Raw genomic sequence first — 21,674 nt, 5'->3', positions numbered from 1 at the left:
GTCTGGATATGACTCAGTTGGACCTTGTACTTTAGGGTCTTTCAAATATGCAAAAAAGGTGTTAACCAAGATGAAGTCTCAAACAATGGTGAAATGGTCTTGAATTGTATTAACAGTCTTATATGTCTAATGTATTATATCAATAACTTTATGCCATTTTCTAAAATATAACCTTATTCTTCTATAATATATTCTGAGTTTTATCCAAGTATATATGTAGCTTTAATATATTTCATTATTAAAATCTATATTTTGATAAATACAGATTTCCAATGAAACTGGAATAGAAAGCTACTTACTATCTAGTTACTTTGTTATGAGAGTCACTGTGATGACATCTAATTGCTCAGATTAAATATTTATTTGGTAAGCTAATAAATCTTCATCTTAATGTATCTAGTCAACTATGATATCCAAGTCACATTCCTTATCCATGCAGTGTAAATATATGTCTGCGGTTAAGTGTGTGTGGTGTAAATGTTAAAAATTAACAAACCAAATAAATATCCAACCATTTTAGTGACTATAAATGCATTATTTCCCCCAGCAAACCTGCTTCTTTTTCTTAATGTTCTATCTTGGTAAATGGTACCATCTATTTACTTTTTGTAGCTAAAACTCTATCAAATCATTGACTTTCCCCACCAACTAATCATGATTTCACCCATAGTATCATCAAACTAGAGGCCTGGCACATGAAACTCATGCATAGGTACAGTCCCTTTGTCTGGCCTGCAATCAGGGCCATCTTCCCCAGCTGCTGGCAGCCAGCCCCACTGTTCCCACCACCCACCACCCACTCCCAGTTCCCCATTCACCATCTGGCAATTGGAGCCTGCTGGCTGGGGAAAGGGACCAAGAGCTGGTCCGTGCACCTCATAGTGACTGGTCAAGCAGTCGTTCTGGTTGTTTTGTTGTTAGGGTCAATTTGCATAGTACCTTTTATTATATAGGATCATTGAAAACCTGCAGATACTATTTCTTCATGTTATCCCTTTCTTCATTTTTCATGCCATTCCCAGGGTTCAGCCTTGTTATAAAAAACTTGGATTCCTACAGAATTCTTAAATTTAGTTTCTCATCTCCTGTGCCATTCTATTTAAACAAACTTTAAAACATGCAAATACGATCAAGCTCCTTCTGTGTAAAATTGAGCTCTGCCTTGCCATGTTGTTTGTTATAATTCCCAACTTCTCATTTCAGCTGCCAAGGACATTATAGATGTGTTTCCTGCCTAGCTATCTCTATCATTTTGCTGCAGGTGCCTTTGCCTTTGGTGCAAAGGACTATAGTCTCCTTTCATGCTCTAAGCTTTTACACCTACTGTCCTTCTGCCTGGCTTAGGGGTCCTGCTCCCACTGAGTTCTCACAGTGGCAGGTGCAGGACATCTTCACACTATTAACAAACAATGCTGCGATTATGGTTTCCATGTCTGTCTTCCTCAAGAGTCTCTAAGCTCCTGGAGGTTAGAAACATATCTTATCTGATTTTATCTCTAACACTTGACTGTCACAATAAATGTTCAATATACATTTATGAAATGAATTAAAAAAAGACAAAATTCTGATAACCACTCAATGGTGAATTTTGCTTTATCAATCTTCTGAGAACTCGGCAATTTATTTCAGATAGATGCAGGGTTACTTCTTTTGATAACAATATCAATTCTAGACTGGTTTTTCTAACAATATATATAGAAGAATGTCAGTAGGAGTATGTACATTATTGCAGTTGATGCACTTGAGACAAGTAGTGCATTTGAGCCGATAACTTCAGTTCAACAAAATGATACTTTGAAAAATGCATGCTTTATGGTAGAGATTTCTGAAAATATCCATATATTTTTAAAAAATGTTACAAAGTAAATATACAAGAGAATTTCCAGTTACCATCTCACAAAAGGTTCAGGATCTGTAGAAAATGGACAATAGTAATAGGAAAAGTATAAAGAATCTCAAATCTTTAAAAATTAGGAGGAGCAAAATCTAGTTCCATCATTTTCATTCTCATAACATAGAACAATGCCTGGAACAAGATAAATAGTCAGTAAATATTTGATGAATAACTTAATAAATATTGGGAAAATAATTGAATATATGAGTGAGTAAATAGAGCTCATATTACAATGTTCAGCTGTGGGGTAAAATAAGCCCAATATAATATCAAAGTAAGATAGCTTGATAAATTATGGCAAACCTCAATACAGAAAGAAAGCAGTCATAAAGAGATAAATAAATCCTGAAAGGAATGAAAATAACTCTAAAATTTTATTATACTGAAGTCCAAGTTAAAAAAAAAAAGAAAAAAAAAAGATGTGGCATGGCTCAGTTGTTGTGCATCACCATATAAACCAGGAGGCCATGGTTCCATTCCTGAGCAGGACACATGCCTAGGTTAAGGGTTCAATCCCCAGTATGGGAATGTAGGAGGCAGCTGATCAATGATTTTCTCTCATCATTGATATTTCTATTTCTCCTTTTCTCTCTGAAATCAATAAAAATATTTTAAAAATAAGATGTGGATTGAATTTGGTTGAAAGGACAAAAGCAAGTGCTTACATTTGTCCTAATGGCATCTCAGACAAGACTAAATCAGGCTGCTCATTAGTTTAGAATATGTTTACAATTCATGAAAAACCAAACTTGGCCAGAAACACAGCATGCTTCTTTATAATAATGCCGTTCATATTTCTTTTGTGCTGAGTCTGTTCAAAATCCACCATAAAGAAAAAGAAAAAGTCAAAATGAATAGCATTATAATCATGATTGGATTTCAATAGACCCATGATCTATCCATTGTATACATTATCCTTTGGAATAACAAAAATCTGAGATCTAAATATCTGAAATTTAAATAAGAACTGATGGTAAATTCAATAATATACCCTAAAGTCAAAATTTAAATTTCATAATGCTGTATAATTTTATAAATCTAAATTGCATATTTATTTTAAATATAGCCACTGTCCCTTAGCTAATGTAATAAAATGAAGTCATTGTTATGGAGTAATAAAGTAATGATTATATTTTGCCTCTGTTGCTCTATTGAAATTTTGTTCTGGGCTGTGGTAGCTAATCCATAGGGCATATGGAACAGAGAGTCTTGTTTTGAAAACTGCTTTTCCAAAATTTAACTTTGTAAATGCAGGGAAGAGGGGATTTATGGTAAGCATTGTGATTTGTATGGAGCTCAGTTTCTCTATGTTGTCAGCAGAGCCTTTATTCCTTCTTCTGTATTTGGATAGAGATAGGGTAAATAGCTCAGTAGGTATTTGCCTTTTTCTTGATGCTCTAGTTCCAGCTGATTGAATTGATAAGTCTACCACTGTGGGTTTTAGTCTTGGCAGGATTATTTCCCAGCACTTATCCCATAATCTCTTTAAACATCAGTTTTCTCTAACGTGAAAATGGGATTAGCTGCCTCTCCTACCTCAAAAGGTCATTTGATACAATATATGTGAACTTCAGCTTCAGTTTTATAAACACTGAAATATTACACAAATGCGTGATTTTGTTTGTTCGTTAGCTGAGTGAAAAAACAAAAATGTTTGAATTAATTGTTTCCTGCAAACTTAACATTCTCCAGTCCACATAGATCAAGATGGGGTTGGCGGCAAATATTGTGCCCTGAAGAGAGAGGCCTGGTCAAGGAGACAAGACAGAATCTGGGGTGTTTTTTAGTTAAAGAAGCCTGATCTCTGGTGTTGCTGTGATTGCTTAGAAGAGACGCCTTCTACTGATGAGCACAGATCAGGCATTTAGAGTAGCTGGGGCTTTAGCCAAGATCACCCATGCTTTGATTCTTGGTTACACTTGATTCAGTGTTGAAGAAATATAGTTCCTGCCATGAAACATGAAACCTGCTTTTTCAAGTGACAATAAAGGTTGCAACTTTATTCTTGAGTCTATGTGGCTAGACATGAAGCCAAGATGAGCAAAAGGGTTGATGATGGCATATCACTATGGGTTGTGGTAACCGGTTTTAAGGTAAAACATTATGTTTTTCATGGGAGTTGATCAATTTAGTATTCAGTCTTTACAAATATTTAATGTTCATCATCTCAAATTTGATCATGCTATACTTCACATAATCCTTTTCAGCCAATTTTGTATACTAATTCAAATATGGTCAAATATGTTGGCAGAGGGAGTAAGGAAAGGTGAAGAAGTCAGTTTGATACAGCACTTTTTTTAATTTAAAAATATTTTCACTTGTGTTCAGTTATTCAACTGGTAAGTACATGATGAATAATAAATTATTTTAGTCTTTAAAAATTTTATAAAGAGCCATAAATACATACAGTAGTATGCAATGGATACAAGTGTGCTGAACTGTGAATCCTGTTCTCCAGAGTTGAAATTAGAAAGCAAAGAGAGACAAAAAGTTAGTCCTGTAGCCAGGAACACCTCCCAACAATACTTACAGTTATCTGTAAATATGATGGTGGTTGTTTCCTTCCTTAGCTCTCTTCTTCCATCACCTATAACAGAGCAATATATAGATACAGATAGATATAGATATAGATATAGATATAGATATAGATATAGATATAGATATAGATATAGATAGATAGACATATAGATATATTAATAGATATATATAGTTATTCCTGACCAAATACATTTTTCCATTGATTTTTAGAGAGAGTGGAAGGGAGTGGTAGAGACAGAGAAAGAGAAATATCGATGTGAGAGAGACCAAGTGACTGGTTGCTTCCCACAAGAGCCTCAACCAGGGCCATGGATCCAGCCTTCAACTGAGTCACGTGCCCTTGACTGGAGTTGAACCTGGGACCCTTCAGTCTATAGATCAATGCTCTGTCCTCTGAGCCAAAACGGCTAGGGCTGCATAATATTTTTAACATAGAGCTCTCATTTTCTCCCCCATCCCTCTATATGTCTACTGGAATAAGACTTAGGACCCAGAAAAACTGAAATCAGCTCCCATAACTCCTGCTACCCCAAACTTTGTCTCTATCTCTCTCCCATGTTCCCACAGTAAAGCCTTCTACCCCTTTCTGTAGCCTCTGCTGCCAGGATCTTTCAGCCATTCATTGTCCATCCTAAATCCCTTCCCTTTGCATACTCAATCCAGGTGCCATTCCCGGAAGAACACACCAGCATTCCCACTTCCCTCCTCCAGGGGAGCTGAAGGCAGTGGCTGAGATTCAGTGGTGTCCTACATGCAGACCCTCAGGGAGTGAGAGGGAGGGAGAGCACTATTGCTTCACATGCTAGCAAGGCTCCTCATGCTGTGATAATCTGATAAAATGGAAGATGTAAAATGTGTCCTTTTGCCTGGTCAGTGTGGCCCATTGGCTGAGCATCGGTCTATGAACCAGGAGGTCACAGTTTGATTTTGGGCTTGATCCCTATTAGGGGGTGTGCAGGAGGCAGCCTATCAATGATTCTCTTTCATCATTGATGTTTGTGGGGGTTTTTTTCACTCTCTCCCTCTCTGAAAAAAAAAAATTTAAAGTTATTTTTAAAAATGTGTCCTTGTAACAACTCCCCGAGACTACACAGAGCATGGAAGGTTCATTCTGTGCTTTGTGTAGCACAGCACACATATTTGGGATAACTGCTTCATCAAAAGCACCAAATTCTGGTCAGTACACCAATTCTACAACATTTATTTAGGATGAGTCATTGTGCTGGGCACTAGAAACATACAAATAAGGATGAGAAGTTTCAAAGAGCTTACATTCTAGTGGAAAACCCAGAGAAATAAACAAACAATTGTAATACACTATGGTAGGTCCAAGATAAATATGCAAAGAGGGTGATCTGGAAGTGTCCAGCAGGGACATTAAAACACCCTGGTGGTTTATATCGAAGGATTCCTGAAAGAGCTGGCTAAGGCTTGAGCTGACTAGGACTTGCTCCTGTTCCTTGCAGAGATAATATAAAAACACATAAAGCATGAGAACTCTACAGTTTTATTTGTATAACAATTCAGCTGCATGATATGAAAAAGTTTTGATGGGCATACTGAGACCATAACCAACCTTCTTAACATTTTTAAATTAAAATGGAGAAATACATCTGTACTCCAAATAACCACCTTATGAAAAAAAAAAATATTTTGGGCCTAATACCTGCTTAAAATAAAGAATAGCATTAAATTGTACAAGAGATGAACAAAATAGCATTACTACACTTTTTGTAATTAATGGCGAATGCATTAAAAACACCATGAGTTCTTCATATGAATGAAAATGCATGATTTTCCCACTAGGAATTCTGAACATTGGTTGGAAAAATACATTTCTGAATTGTTTACATCTCTGGTTTTTTTTGTAATGGTGGTTATGTTGAATACCAGCTGTGTACTTTGCCATGTAAAACATCTTCAAAGAAATGAAGACAATTATCATATACATGAAAAAGTGATGTAAGTTCATCACTTCAGAATTCCATGTTCAGAACAAAAAGAATTGAATGAATGGAGCTGAAGTAACCCCCCCCCCCCACACACACACCTAAGAAAGGCATTTTAATAAGCAGTGTTCATATAGAAAAATATTATCACTGTTAACAATAAACTGGGAAGGTTGGCAATAGAGAGAAAGGCATTAGTTATGCCTGAAACTGTGCTAAATACTTCAATCCTCAAAATAACCCTAAATATAGTTTTAATGATTTTGATTTTATAGATGAATATTGAGGTGCAGTTGCTAATTAGAAACAAAGCCAGGATTAATTCCCAGGACTATCCCTTCTAAACCCATCTAGACCAATTGATTATGAAAGCATGGAAGGTTTTATGTCACTATGCCATATGGCACCCCTATGCCTAATTAATATTTATAAAATGCTAGCTTATGCTACTTTCATAACATATATATATATAGTGTCTCAAATAAATGTGTATACTTTTTAATAGCTGATAGCTTAATTTTGAAAATGACATGCATTTTAATAAACATTAAACATTTAATAAATAATATATATATAAATAAATAAATTCCTGCTTTGTTGGTTATTCTCCTAGATTCAAAGAGCAGCATTGGCAAACATTTTCTGTAAAGGACCAGAGAGAATAAATACTGTTGATGTAGTGGGGCCCATGGTCTAGGTTGCAACTGCTCCACTCTGCTACTGTGGCAGGAAAACATAGACAGCAGACAAAAGGCAATACATAAACGCAAGGATCTGGTTATGTTTCAGTAAAACTGAATCCTTAAGAGGGAGTAAGGAGCTAGATGGACAGTGTGTTGAAGTTGTTTCAGAATTAGGCTGTGGACAACTCACAGAGGAATAAGAGGACACAATGGGTCCCGGGTCTAACAGAGTTGGGGGTTACTGGATTATCTCATTTGGAGGAATGAGTGAGGGAAGTCGGAGCTGCCTAAGACTTGGCAAACTTTATGCTGGTGGTGGTTGTCGCTGTTACAGCTGAGTCTTGGTAGATAACAGAGCCTCAAAGGTGGAGGTAACAGTTAAAGACTAGTTGGTTTTGTGTCACCTGCATTCCCGCACCCAGGTCTGTGCTGGCAGGTGGATTGAGTCCCTTACTGGTGCTTACTGGAAAACTAGTTTTCCATGAAGAATATCACATGCTTTCACATTCACTAGCTCTTGGTCTTTGTAGGAGGGTTGGGCAATACTGATTTACATTTCCAGAGATGGATTGGCTTAAAAACAGATCAAGTGATACCCATGAAGTCTGTCAACCAGCCCTCCTCCAGCTCCCAGTATACCTCTCTACTCCCCAATTTTTGCTATTAACCTGTGACATATTCTTAATGTCTTTAAAATGATCTGGCAAGACCTTTTCTGATTACTCTTTCCTTCAGAAGAACCAAAGCCAAGAGAAGATAAAAAGAATACTTGACTACTTTTTAGTTTCTCATTTAGGTTTGCAAATCTATTTATGGAAAGTTCAGTTAGAAGTTATTCAGGCTTTCATCAAGATCCATTGCAGGGTAAATTAGTTTTGTCGCATTCACTAATAGCTTGCTCTAGGTCACAGAATCTGAGGAGGATGTGAGTCTGGAAAGTACCATATGAAAAATAATAAAATACGTCTTAGTAGGGGACACTACAAGAATAATGAGTTTTTTAAAGAAGCTTTTATTAAGAAGATCTATGGAAGTACAAATAAACAATGGGATGAATTAATGTGATTTTTAAAAATGTTCATAGTTGCTGAAACCGGTTTGGCTCAGTGGATAGAGTGTTGGCCTGCTGACTGAAATGTCCCAGGTTTGATTCCAGTCAAGGGCATGTACTTTGGTTGCGGGCACATCCCCGGTAGGGGGTGTGCAAGAGGCAGCTGATCAATGATTCTCCCTCATCGATGTTTCTAACTCTCTATCCCTCTTTCTTCCTCTCTGTAAAATATTAATAAAATATATTTTTAAAATATGTTCATAATTAAGACTTAGATTTCATAAATTACTCTCAGTTTCACATGAAACAATTTGTAAGACACCAAGAAAAGTTGGTGTGTTGCTACACCATACATTGGTACTATGGAGTCCACAAATTCAAACATGGTTATTATTTTATGAATAAGAAATTGCAGTTGATACAGGTAGTCTACCCCCATGGTTGGCAAACATGCAGCTCTTTGGCCCCTTGAGTGTGGCTCTTACACAAAATACCACAGTCTGGGCAAGTCAGTTTTGAAGAAGTGGCTTTAGAAGAAGTTTAAGTTTAAAAAATTTGGCTTTCAAAAGAAATGTCAATCGTACGTTGATATTTGGCTCTGTTGACTAACGAGCTTGCCGACCACTGGTCTACCCTAATGTTTCTATATCACAGAGGCATATTTTTGGCTTGAACCATCTTCTAGGCTTCATTTTGTTTATTTTTATTTCATCTATCAGGCCTTCTTGCTAGAGAATAAGATTTGATCATTTGGTAACTGAGAATTCTCTAGGTTTGATTAAAAAAGTCAAATGCTTGATTATTTTAATACTAAATATATATTATCTAAATATTAAAATATATATTCAAATCTTGATATTTCACATTAGCTGTAAAATGATCCCTGCATTATAAGTGCTGAGGATAGAAGATTTTGTTGTATATGTTTTATTAGGGTCAGTCAACAAATACTACAGCCAGGATTTCATTCTGCTTAATTACATTCATATTTTAGGCATTTCTTAACTTTCACAGGAAAATTTTGTGTTTCTGGGATAAGTGAAGGAAGCAGATTTCTTTTAGAAACTGGTGATTATTGTAAATATTTAAATTTAGCAATCTTCAGTTTTTTATGACATGTAATTAAATCATACAAAAGCTACAACCTGTAATAAAATTTTCTCTGAAAACAAACATTCATAAATGTTGATACCTTTGGCAAAAAAAAATGTAGTCTTTACATTATAGTTTATAAATTAATAAGGCCACAAAATAGGATTATTTAAATGTTGAATTCCTGGTTAAAAGAATATGATAATCCAATTTAGTGAAAGAATGAATAATTTGGACCAGTAGCTGTGTTAAATATCTGACCTAATTGCAGTTACTTTAAATGTTGGTATTCTATTATTTCATGAAAATAGGTTGTGACATGTGCCTCACCAACCTACTGTTTGTGTGCTTATGTGCACATATGTACTTTAAAATGCACACACATCCATATATATATATATATATATATATATATATATATTAATATAAAATTTACACCTAGACTTTTGCTACAAGACATATTCCTTTATAAGCATATTTATGGCTCATGTGATAATTTTTAGTTACCCTGGAGCAGAGATACCATGTAAGCCTAAAGCAATATAATCATGATCATTTTGGAGTCTAGGATAGTAACAATTACAGTTTTCTTTTGAAAACTGCCTTCAACTTTTTTTTGATGATCTGATTCTTCTTCTGATATGTGGAATCTTTTACAAGAGGCATATTTAATCAGAACTCAGATGTGGAAAAGAATTGATGATATCTTTAAAGAACCTCCTCTAATATCGAACCAAAGAGTTTAACATACAAATTTGAATATTTAATGTATTCCCCTTTTGTTTCAAATGAAAAAGGAAAGTGATTTTTAATGCAAGAAAAATGATTCCTAAAACGTTTCTCATTTCTCTTCTAAGACAGGAATAGATATTGGGTGGCGAACATCTTACAGAGTGTAACCATAGAGCTATGTTACTCAAGGGTAGGCTGCTTAGTAGTCTCTAAAAACACATGCTTTAGGACAACCATGATTTTATAAAGCTTTTTTACAGAATCTGCTGTGGCTTGGTGATGCTAATGCAGTTGTAATGCTTGAATAAGCTTAATCAAATAAAGCTTATGGAAATGCTCACTCCATAGAAATAGCTGTTCTGAGCAATCTAAATGTCAGAAACGTGGGCCCATCAATGGTAAGATCCTATTCATAGACGCTCTTTGAAATGATAGGGGATTTCACTGTTCCTTGTAATATTGACCATCCCAACTCCTAGAGACGACCCTGTGCCACCTCTGAGGGACTTGGCTCCTATCTCCCTGTCTGTAGCAGGAACATCAAAGTTGAGTTCACCTCCCAATAAATACCAAGTAGTAAAAGGCTTTTTCTCTGGGCAATTACAGTTCTGATACTGAACATTAAAAAAAATAAAAAATAAAAAAGCAAAGATATAAACAAAAAAGATATGATGAGCAAGCTTTTCTCATCTAGCCCCTTCACTAGGCAATTTTTACTGGGCAGAAGAGCAGTCATTTTATTGAGTATTCTGGAGATGAAAGAATATCCTCAGCACCTCAAGGAGTGAGGAATAAGTGGAAAATCAGTTCCTTTTATTAGTTGCCAATGAGTGGCATCTTTCTCACATAAAATGTAAGGCCACCTGTAGGTCTAGTTAGATAAACAATTCAGAGAATGAAAATGTTAGCAACTAAGCAATACATGATACTTTGAAAATTCTCATAATGAGTAGACTACAGAAAACTGTTCTCTTCAACTCCTCATTTGATATCAAAGAGGAATAGAATACTCCCTGGCTCTGTTGATGTGTGCTGCTTTCTCAGCTGTTTCTAAAACTCTCTGAGCTCCTTCGAAAGAAAGATTTGTATAAAGTATTATTTGTGTTTACCTAATTGCTTGCATTTTTAAAATATGGGCATGGATTCCTTAATGTTCTTTTCAGAAATGCTAAAAGAGCTTCATGCTCATTTAAAAGTCCTTTAAAAGGTACAGGAAGCTGTCCTTTTCTGTATAGGATAAATGATTTTTATAAACCCCACAGGAAATCTTATCTCTCTCCCTGCATTTCTGGCTGCATTTTCTTCATGCAATATGTGTATTCTCTTCCTGGGATATGTGAACTCAATTTAGAAAGATGAAGCTTTGTTCTATACTATTCTGATCTGTTTCAAACAAATAGCCTAATGAAGATTTTGGTTGGTTCAAGTTAAACAAAATATAACAATGTCCTATTGCAATGGTTTCCAATTCTGAATACTTATTTTTTCCTTACTAAAATGCTTAAATATTTTACTTTATTAGATATAAAACATTAATGGATCTGTTTCAATCCAGTGATGACAATAACATTAATTCTGGAGTAACTATATAAAGTGTCAATTCATATCGCTAGTAATTAAAGGAGCACAAAAATAGAATATTTCATTGTAATTTTATTTTAAACATCCCTGGAGTATTCAATAAAATTAGTCCTCTGTTACTTCTTTACAGTTAGGCACTTTCAAACTTCCTTGTTCATGTCCATGTCCATTTGAAAAATATTAAATATTTGAATCACCACAGTTTTTTCAACAAATGAGTGGAAATTTCCTTATAAAAAGAAAATGCAGAGCTAGTTTTCTCTATAGTAAAACATATTTTAAAACTAGGTTGATTTGTAGAACATTTACCCAAAAAGTTATCCAGAGAGCAAATTAAAATTAAAAAAAAATTAGGTTTTAGTTCCTGCATTTTCTTAAATTTCCTAGAAGTTGCCAATGGCAATGTGAGAAAGACATCATTTTATAAGTAGAATTTTAATCAGATGCTTTACATGAAGTCCTTATTATTGCTGAATCCATTTACATGAAAATATAGGTATATGTTGTGTGTGTTTTTGGGGGGTGGACTCTCATGCTTTCTTAATGAAAATAAAGTAGAAACTATATTGATACCACAATAATAGGATTATGACTCCATGTGGGGTAAAGAAGCAGGAGATGATTAATTCTTAAGGAAGAAAGTGAAAAAAAACACACATTAGAATCAACAAATCATGGCAATCTAATGATATTGAAGTAATCAGTGTAGTATTATTTCCCCAAAAGAAATAACATGTTATTACTCAAGTCTTTTCTATTTCAGTGGTTTGTGAATCAGTGTCAATGGGAAATTTAGTAGGAGAACTACTGGGGCTAGGTGAAAGATTTCATGCCGGCATATTTAGTCCAAGACAAAAATGTATCAACCCATACAAAAATATTAGAAAACTAATTTTCAAAGATACTAAAAATAGTTCACGAATCTTATGTCTGTCCTATATGTATTATATTTGCTAGGAAGCAGAATCTAACTTCTATTTGCCTGAATCTGAATCTTCATAGACGTTAAGAGGTTTTCTGTAGATTCCATCTCCAAACTTCAATGTGATAAAAATCAGACAGACCCTAAAGTGGCTTATTTTCTTGCATGAGTCTTCCTGGGTTCATGCCATGAGCATGGATAATTTTCCTTAAAAAAAAAAAAATTGAATCTGTCAAAATCAGTGTCACAGAAGAGTCATCTCATGGGTCTTGTTGATTAATGTCCATCCATAAACTATATGTACTAAAAAGGGACCATGGTCATGGTTTACATGAATTTTTTTTTAACATGAAAGATTTACCTCTATTAACAGTTGTGATTTTTCAGTTTAATACATTAATGTTATTTTGAACCCTTTTAAAATAATCCAATATAAATATGCATTCTATGAATAGAACTATGCCCTCCCAATTTCATATGTTAAAACCCTAATTCCAATTGTGATAGTATTTGTGAAATAGGAACTTTGGGAGATAATTAAGTTTAAATGAGGTCATGAAGATAAACTGAGTTGCAGGAAGCTTGCTGGTTTTCTGTCTCTTTGCCATGTGTGGACACAATGAGAAGGTAACCATCTGCAATTGAGAGAGTCCTTACCAGAATCCAGCATGCTGGCACTCTGACGTGAGACTTCCAGCCTCCAGATTTATGAAGAAATAAATGTCTGTCATTGGAGACCGCTGGCCTGTGGCATATTGTTATGGCAGGTCCAGCGGACTAAGACAGTGCACCATCACGCATTTGTAAGTTTATTGTCAGCACTTCTATCCATCTATACATTTACTCAGTCTAATCTGGTTGTAGAAACCTCTCCTAGTCAGAGATTTTTTTTAAACGTTTAGAGATTAAACAACCTAAATAACATCTGAGATGCTAGTTCTAATTGTTTCATTAGAAATAAATGTCTCAGCTAAATTATTGACATTATTTAGCAAATAAATGCTTTTTTTTTTTTTCAGTCAAGAGATTGCATATCTTTTTCTCTTCCCTACTCTGTTGTGACCAGTTAAACTTCCCACTACTTATGAGTTGTACTTGAACAGATATACTTTTACATCAGTAACATAGCTCTCATCTCAACATTTTCTCATGTCAGAAAAATATACTTTGTCTTATATTTCATTTTTCTCTCTGGTTAAATGTTACTAGGTAGACCCTTCTATATGCAGAAATATTTAGGTCATTCAGCACAACACTTTGTAAAAAAAAAAATTGATTTCTTTTAATAAAACTTAGGAGTTTTTCACATTATAATATGTGTTTCTTTGGCTTCAGCGTGTAAAATAAGTGTTTATTTTGCTAAGTGCTATCAAAGAATAGATGACTTGCTTCCAACATGGAACATTATTGAAACCAAACAAAGGGCTGCATGAAAGTCAGAATTATTTTATCAGTACCATTGTATTACCAAAAAATGTTACAGGTAAGAACAATAGTGTTCATTTAAAAAAGAATCACAGGGAAGGTGGGAGGAAGGTGGGTTGGGAGATAATAACCAAAGACATTGTATTCATATATGTATAGCCCATGGACACAGACAATAGGGTGCTGAAGGCCTGGGGTGAGGAGGGAGGGAGTCAATAGGGGGGAAAAAGAAGACGTATGTAATACTTTAAACAATAAAGAATTATCAAAATTAAAATTAAAATATCAAGTAAATAGCATTATGAAGTTGACATTTGAAGTGATTTTTGAAAGAGAAGTTGGCTTGTAACAATGAAGTTTTAATAAAACTATCTTTTTATAGAGAAAAAAATCATCAGAAATACGTGCCCAGTTTAGATTGATAAAGCAATACATCTTACTTGTAATATGTTAGAAATTCAATACATTTTCTTTCAAAAATTAATTCTACTGTCCTCGATTATGCACTCATAATTGCTTTTGAGCGTTAAATGCATTTGCTATTTGTTGGAAAACTGGAATCTGAATGGGGAATAGCTACTTAGTGGAGAATGAGTTCAAAATGTCTGGGAAACTGAGCTTACAGGAACAAATACAAGAAAGGACATCCATTGCTTTGCAGTGAGGACTATTGGAGAGTGAGCTAGCAGTCAGAGAGACCACTGCCCAGGGAGGGAGACCCTGCCTCTCATTCACCCCAGCAAGAGCAAGTTCTTCCTCGTAACAGCACCTCAATGTCGGCAACTCACCTTGCCTACCCCAAACAGCTTTCATGTAGAACCACGTCAATGCAGCCACTAAAGAAACAAGAGTGAGATTTGATATTTTCTTTCTAAAATGAAAATAATTTTCAAAAGAAGCTGTATATTTTAATCATTCTGCCCGATTACTCCTTATGATACAACAGATGAAGTAAAATAATTATTTTCCTTCTGTGCAGGAGCAAGAGGGTCACTCAGAACTTTTGATGGCTGGTAATGCAAGTACAGCCAAATCAAAGCAGTTGATGTACTCTCATATAATTGGAAAGTCCAGAAATAAACTTGACTAAACACAGCTGGTTCCATGGACCTATCCAGCGGTATCTGGACCCTGCCGCTTTCTGTGCTGCAGCACATTATCCAGCTGGTGGGCTAGAGGGGCCCTGGAGGACCCCACCAGCTTAGCAACCCTTATAGATAGAGAGTGTCCTCCAATACTTCCGCAAAAAACGTGGTGGTCTCGGATTTCCCTGCACTTCACTGTCATAGACAAGAGGGAGTGATGTGAGTGATTTGGTATAAACACTCATTCCTGTGGCTGGGGGTTAGGGCAGTATTTTCATTTTCTAGTCTCACTACTAGAAAACAAAATAAAACACATACTGGAAGAGTGCAGGGAGTGGGTGGACAGAGAAAGAAGTGCTAAATAATCTATATATTTAAAAGCCCAGTGACCAGAATGGTGGAATGACCAGAATGACCAGAATGACTAGTGGCTATGACATGCACTGTAGCAGCCAACTGGCCTGATCTGAGCCCTGATCATTTTCCCCACACCCTCCTACCTCCCCACGCCCACCTCCTAGCTAGCCAAGCTCCTGATTGGCCCCAACACCTTGATTGCGGGCAGGGCCAAATGGCCAACTGACCACAGTTCCTCCTTCCCCCCTGCTGGCCCAGCTCGATGGGCCCCAATTGGGGCAAGCCGGCCAGACCCCACCCATTTATGAATTTATGCACTGGGCCTTTAGTGCACAAAACCACTGTATAACTCTTCACCTCAGCAGGTGGGGTAAGTGTCCAAATCATTCTATGAAATTTTACAATGATCACATCCCACAGAATCGGGAAGAAAAGATGACAATTTAGAGCTTTTATTAAAATTGGCAAGAGACCAGTTTCTGCTTTGAGACAAAGCACTTTTTACCTTGAAAGTGAGTAGTGTTTTGGTTGTTTTGTTTTGCTTTTATGTGCCTCAAATCAGTATTTTTCTAAAAATTACTCTAGATTATTTTCACATTCTATCTATCTATCTATCTATCATCTATCTATAGAATATGTAGGATTATTTATTTTTATAAATTACTATGGTATTCCTTGCTCCTCAAAATCTGTTTTCATTCAGATTTTATATACACTTGTAGAAAAAAACAATTTAATTGTAACAGATATATGTACATGATATGTACACATTCTGCAAGAACTAGGATGATAATATACGTAAGTTAAAAGATAGATTTTCTTTTACTTTTCAACTACATTTGCCAAAAGATCTTTGAAATAGTTTCTCCAACATTTTTATTTTACACACACATTTTTGGCATACTTTAAAAAAATATCAAATATTATTCTCACTTATAATTGGGAATTAGATACTTAACACAATTTTGAAGTACAATATAATTTTATAATCTCTCCTTTGTTCTCTAATTGTTGGGGGGAAAAAATATACTGGTTAAGTGTTCCAGAAACCACATCACCTAGTGAAACACACACTTCAGAATTAATGCTTTTATGCAGTGAGGGTAGAGTACTTTATTTATACCATTCCAGAACATAAGTGTTCTCCTTGAACATCCTGGAAGACATTGTGTTGCCAGTATCCCATAGGAATGATAATGGGCAAATGCACTTGGTGTTTCCTCCCCTGATTAACAAGGCATGATGAGGTTAAGTGGCTTCTTCCAGGAGGCATATGATTTATTCTTCCCGGCATGAGGTGACTGTGAAGCTGGTCTTTGGAACCACTGCACAAGCCGTCCACTTTCCTTTATGGATGGAGTCACCAGGCCTTGCAGGTAGATCCCCACTTCTTTTGAAGCTGATTCTGGCTTCCTGGCAATCAAAATTATTTGTATAAAATGCAAAGCAATGGGATTAAAAAGCAAGGATGGAAAGTACCGTTACATAGCCTAGCTGCTCTACTCCTGTTCGGAGACACCAACTTTCAAGAAGCGAGGTCCATGTCAAATTGCTCAGTAGTAGTATTTACCTCCTGTGTATTTCCCGCCAAATCTATAACTAGTTCTTGTCATCTTCAAAGGGCTTCTCAAACATTAAGTAATCTCAGATTGCACACTGTTCTTTGCATTTATCTTGACCAGCTGTCAGAGAAGACAGTGTATGTCTCCTCGATTTTATTCCTCTTGGCTCTGTGGCTTCTGTAGAAAATTTGAATGGAACATGAAAAGCACAACTTCGTGTGTTTTCATAACAAAGGCAACACGTATTTTCTTTAAGCAAGACAACTTTCACAGTGCTTGTGGTATTGCATTTGATACTCAAAATATACTTTTGTCACCTTTGAGCATTCATTCATTCCTAAATAGAAATTATGAGGATGTGAAGACAAAGAAGATATAAAAAATAAAAAATTAATTTACCATATTATTTTTATTTATTCAAAAAATTGTAACAGTTGTTTTGGCAGGATTATAAGGTAAATTAAAATTTGAAATTCATATACATATGAATAAATATATATGTAAATTTTTTCTGATTTTTAAAAATGTGACAAAGATTCAGCTCATTTCTATCAAATCTCTGTAAAATTTATTCTTTCAGTTTCAAGATACCAAGAATGTATCAAACTGTGTGCAGAAAGATTCTCAAATACACAGTGCACTGAAGTGAATCTGAAGTGCAAAATCAGTTCTCCCAGTGTTCTCCATACAGAGGAAGTAGGAGGCCTTCCAGAAGTTAAAAAACTGAGATTAGTTAGCAACATATCAACTTTCAGGTGGGCCTCTCTTAAACACTTATAATTCACTTATTCTCTTGCAAATCACTATTGCAAAGGTTTGATTCACTTGCAGCCCCACTTGGGTCTTAAATCACATTTCAAAGCACTCCTATCATTCATCCATTTTCAGAACTGCCATTAGAAGTGATGGGAATTTGGCACAAAAATCAATGAGAGGATATGATATGAGTTCTTTCTAGTTTTTCCTTCTTGGAGCACCATCTCCAGTATGGTCTGTGAAATCTGTTTTCAAAGGTATTTTTCCATCCTGCTGTCACTTCAACCAAATTGAGTTCATGAACTTGGGATATATGTTCACATAGTTTTTCAAGAAAGAAAGGAGTTTCATTGTCACGATTGCAAATTTTCACCTAAAGTCATTATAAAATCTTAAATAATTTTAATACTGATGTTCCACATCAGCCTTTTAATATTTTAAAAACATGGACTTAGATTTATCATTTTATCTAAAAACTAGTAGTCCTGTACATGAATCCGTGTGCCAATAGCTCTCTGGAGGCCTGGCGATTCTGCACCTGCTGCCCAGAGGCCCATCCACAGCCAGAGGTGGAATGCTGCCTGCTCTCAGTGGCCACTCCCCTCTAACCCCCAGGACTAGGGGACTCTGGTGGGGCTGAGAAGACTGGGCACCATCAACTTATGGCTATGGACTGATGGTTAATTTGCATATTGCTTTTTTATTAGATAGGATAGTTGTATTGCTTGTTCCTGGGTGGGGAGATTATAAAAAATTGCCTACTTATTTACCTACTTATCTATTTTTTATATTTTTTAAAAATTTTCTCACAAACATATAGACTCTTGAAAGCAGGAATAAAAAGGTTACTATATTTAAGATTTTCCCACATTGTTCTCTTAGATTTCCTGTGCCCCTTTGCAAATAAAAATGAATGGCCTCAATAAAAGGGTCAGGTAGGCAGTTAAACCAGGATATCTAGAAGGAATTTCATCCATTTAAGCTATTTTATTACTGATTTTGTTTCTCTCCCAGAGGAGATGCTTTTGCTTGGATTCAGAAATGGCATAGAAGCCTAAATAATGAAAAAGGGTTTTAAAAAGCAGCTTGACTAAAAAAAGCCCATTGCTCACAATGTAGTGGTTTTGGAGGTGATGAGGAAAAAAGCAAAAATGAATTCAAGGTGATGGTAAGGTCTGTGACCTTAGTGGCAGGATTTATGGAACTTGGGAGACAAGGCATACTAATTCTAAGGGCATATGGGTTTCAGGCAGGAAGGTGAATGCCGAGGAAGAGGTGAAGTGGCAGTGGGCAATGAGGTATGGTCCTGCCACAAAAGAGGTGTGTTCTACTAGAGAAAATGGTATAAACCACTTACATATACTGTAATTGAATAGCCTATGTTGTTATTTTTGGTTATTAACATTTTATGTGAATTTTTAAATTATAATTCTCCTTTCTGAATGTTTGCTTAGGAAATGCATCCACCACTACAACTGTCATCGACAACAAGAATGGATCTGTGCCCAAGTCCCCTGGAAAAGTACTGAAGAGGACAGTCACGGAAGACATAGTGACCACCTTCAGCTCCCCAGCAGCCTGGCTGCTGGTCATTGCTCTGATCGTCACCTGGTCAGCTGTGGCCATTGTGATGTTTGATTTAGTGGATTACAAAAACTTTTCAGGTAAGATCATAAAATTTTGCTTTTTAACGAATGGAAACAATGTCCTCACCAGTTCTGGCTTTGTTTCTCTTCACCCCATCTTAATGTGATAAATAAAGCACCGCACAAAAATGTGCTTTTAGGTCACCAAAGTATAATTTATTTATTTTTTCCTTCTATTTTCCTTTGACTTGGTGTACTCATTGATTTCAAATTAAATAAATTTTCTTATTTGTAGAGCTGAACAAAGGCTGAATATTACAATCTCATTAATATAATGATTAAAAAGGTTGGGTGTGCTTAGTTTTGGAACTAGAACTTTATCAACCATTAATAAAAGATAGCTAATGGGTTTTACAGTAGGTAATATAAAACAAAATGAAGAGCTTTTGTTGATTTTAGAGAGAGAAGAAGGGAGAGGAATAGAGAGATAGTAACACCTATGGGAGAGAAATATCAATTGGTGCCTCCTGCACTACCCCCCTCACTGGGGATAGAGCCCACAACCTGGGCATATACACTGACCAGGAATCAAACCACGAACCTCTTAGCTCATGGGTTGACCACTGAACAACAGCTGGGCAAAAATGAAAAGCTTTTGGAGAAATGGAAAAGAGTGTAAAGTATTTTTAAGCCTCCCCTTCCACCATGGGGCTTCAAGCTTCCTTTTCAGACATACTCTTTGCTCCTGCCATCCTATTTTGAGTTCTTAAAAATAAAGCGTTAAAAGGGTTTTCCCAGAATGGCTTATAATGAGATGTTATATCTTGAATGTCCATGTGTTTTGCAGTAAAATAGAAAAAACACAAGTAAAGATAAATTTTCATTATGACAATTCAATCTCTGAGTATATCATTCATCTCTTTGTTAAAAGTCTTTTTATATATTTTAAATTATATTTATTTTCTCATCGATACACTATATTGACAGTGCATTCCTTGATGAAGGAATGACTCAGGCATTTGATAAATAATGAATAAATAAGTGAATGAGTTTTTGCTTCTCACTTTTTACTACAAGGAAAAACATTTCATTAATCTATTAGAGTACTTCTTCATATTTGTACTGTCCATCCTCATCCCCATTTTCCCTTCCTCAGTAGTAGATGAATCAGTAGGACTCAGAAGCTATAATCTCTGTAAGTTGCATTCTATATCTTCAAAGACCCTCTATTTTTCGTTACAGTCTTTTATGCATTAAACAATTACTTATTAAGAATTTACTATATGTGCCAGAAAATGGCTGTTAAAAGAAATACAAATATACATTTGCAAAGTTGTAAAATTCTGTCATTTGGGTTTATTGGTGTGGAGGTGTGATTGAGATGACCCTGCCCACCTGCAATATTGGTAGCTGGGCTAAAGTGAGCATCAGCTAACAGCTAGAGATATGTCCCTGCGGTCAACCTGAGCAAAAAGACTATTCACCCAGAGCCATGAACCTCTGCTCTAAGTGGGCTGTAATTTTGTTATATTGTGGAATGTAAACTCTTGAAAAAATACACACTGAAACTGCCCATAATATAAAATTCTGGCCTAGAATTTTAAATGAAAAACAATTAATTACATTACTCTAGAAGATTTTACGTCCCTTGAGCCTATATTGACTGCAACATTTCATCTTTTCTTTCCTTTCTTAAGCTTTCATTCATTTAAATTTTAGAACCAAATATGATAATAAAATATAGTTCTTTAATACTTACAATACACGTTAAGAACTGTGTGTGAATCTAATATTTGTAAAGTTAATAATTTAAAAGTGTTATTACAGAAATTTCTGTTGAATGCAATTTGTTCTTAATTACATAGAATGAACAGCTACTTATTATTCTTCCAGGTTACATTATTTAATTGAAAAAACACACTTTAATCCACAGTAGAAGTCCCTTGGACCACTGCAATTAGGTGCTATGGGTAATGCCTATGTGATTGGCATTTCATGTGATAGAGAAAGAACAGCCTCTGTATTACTACGACTTCATTTCTTCTTTAAAGAAGTGTTTGTTAAGCACACCTCCTATCTGAGGTCTCCCCCTCCAGCTTTCTATATTTATTAATGACCTAACCCACTATCCATTCCCTGTAAAAAGAAACCTGCACGTCATCTCTTAAATCTGCATGGCATCCAATTAGTCAGCATGCTCCATGGCAGCTCCTCCATGCCCATTTTCTCCCTTCTCCTTTTCTACGCTTCAGACTTCGGTTCTCTTTTCGGGGTGTTAATGCAGTTTCTTCTTGTCTCCCTCATCCAGTCTCTCCCCTTTAACATTGCTCTAAAGGTATCTACATAACACAGAAGTTTCATCAACAATTTCCTATTGCCTACGTGCAAGTTCCTTGACATGATATTGACTAAGTCCTTGGCTTAGTTCTTCATTTTCTTTCTGTACTTCATTCAGCTCATG

The 21,674-nt window shown here is 35.6% G+C and overlaps 1 protein-coding gene across 1 annotated transcript in view; it reads left to right on the top strand.

Moving 5' to 3' along the window:
* Positions 1-21,674, top strand: part of LOC118705791 (triadin-like) — a 78,138-nt gene that overhangs the window by 16,572 nt on the left and 39,892 nt on the right. The window contains exon 2 of the mRNA XM_036414882.2: positions 19,082-19,291. Coding sequence (XP_036270775.1) covers positions 19,082-19,291 — 210 coding nt within the window. The remainder of the gene's footprint in view (positions 1-19,081; positions 19,292-21,674) is intronic.

The sequence above is a fragment of the Pipistrellus kuhlii genome, unplaced genomic scaffold (assembly GCF_014108245.1).
Source record: "Pipistrellus kuhlii isolate mPipKuh1 unplaced genomic scaffold, mPipKuh1.p scaffold_m20_p_5, whole genome shotgun sequence".
NCBI classification, from domain to species: Eukaryota; Metazoa; Chordata; class Mammalia; order Chiroptera; family Vespertilionidae; genus Pipistrellus; species Pipistrellus kuhlii.
The sequence above is the reverse complement of the archived record's forward strand: the minus strand, read 5'-3'. Positions and strand labels throughout refer to the sequence as shown.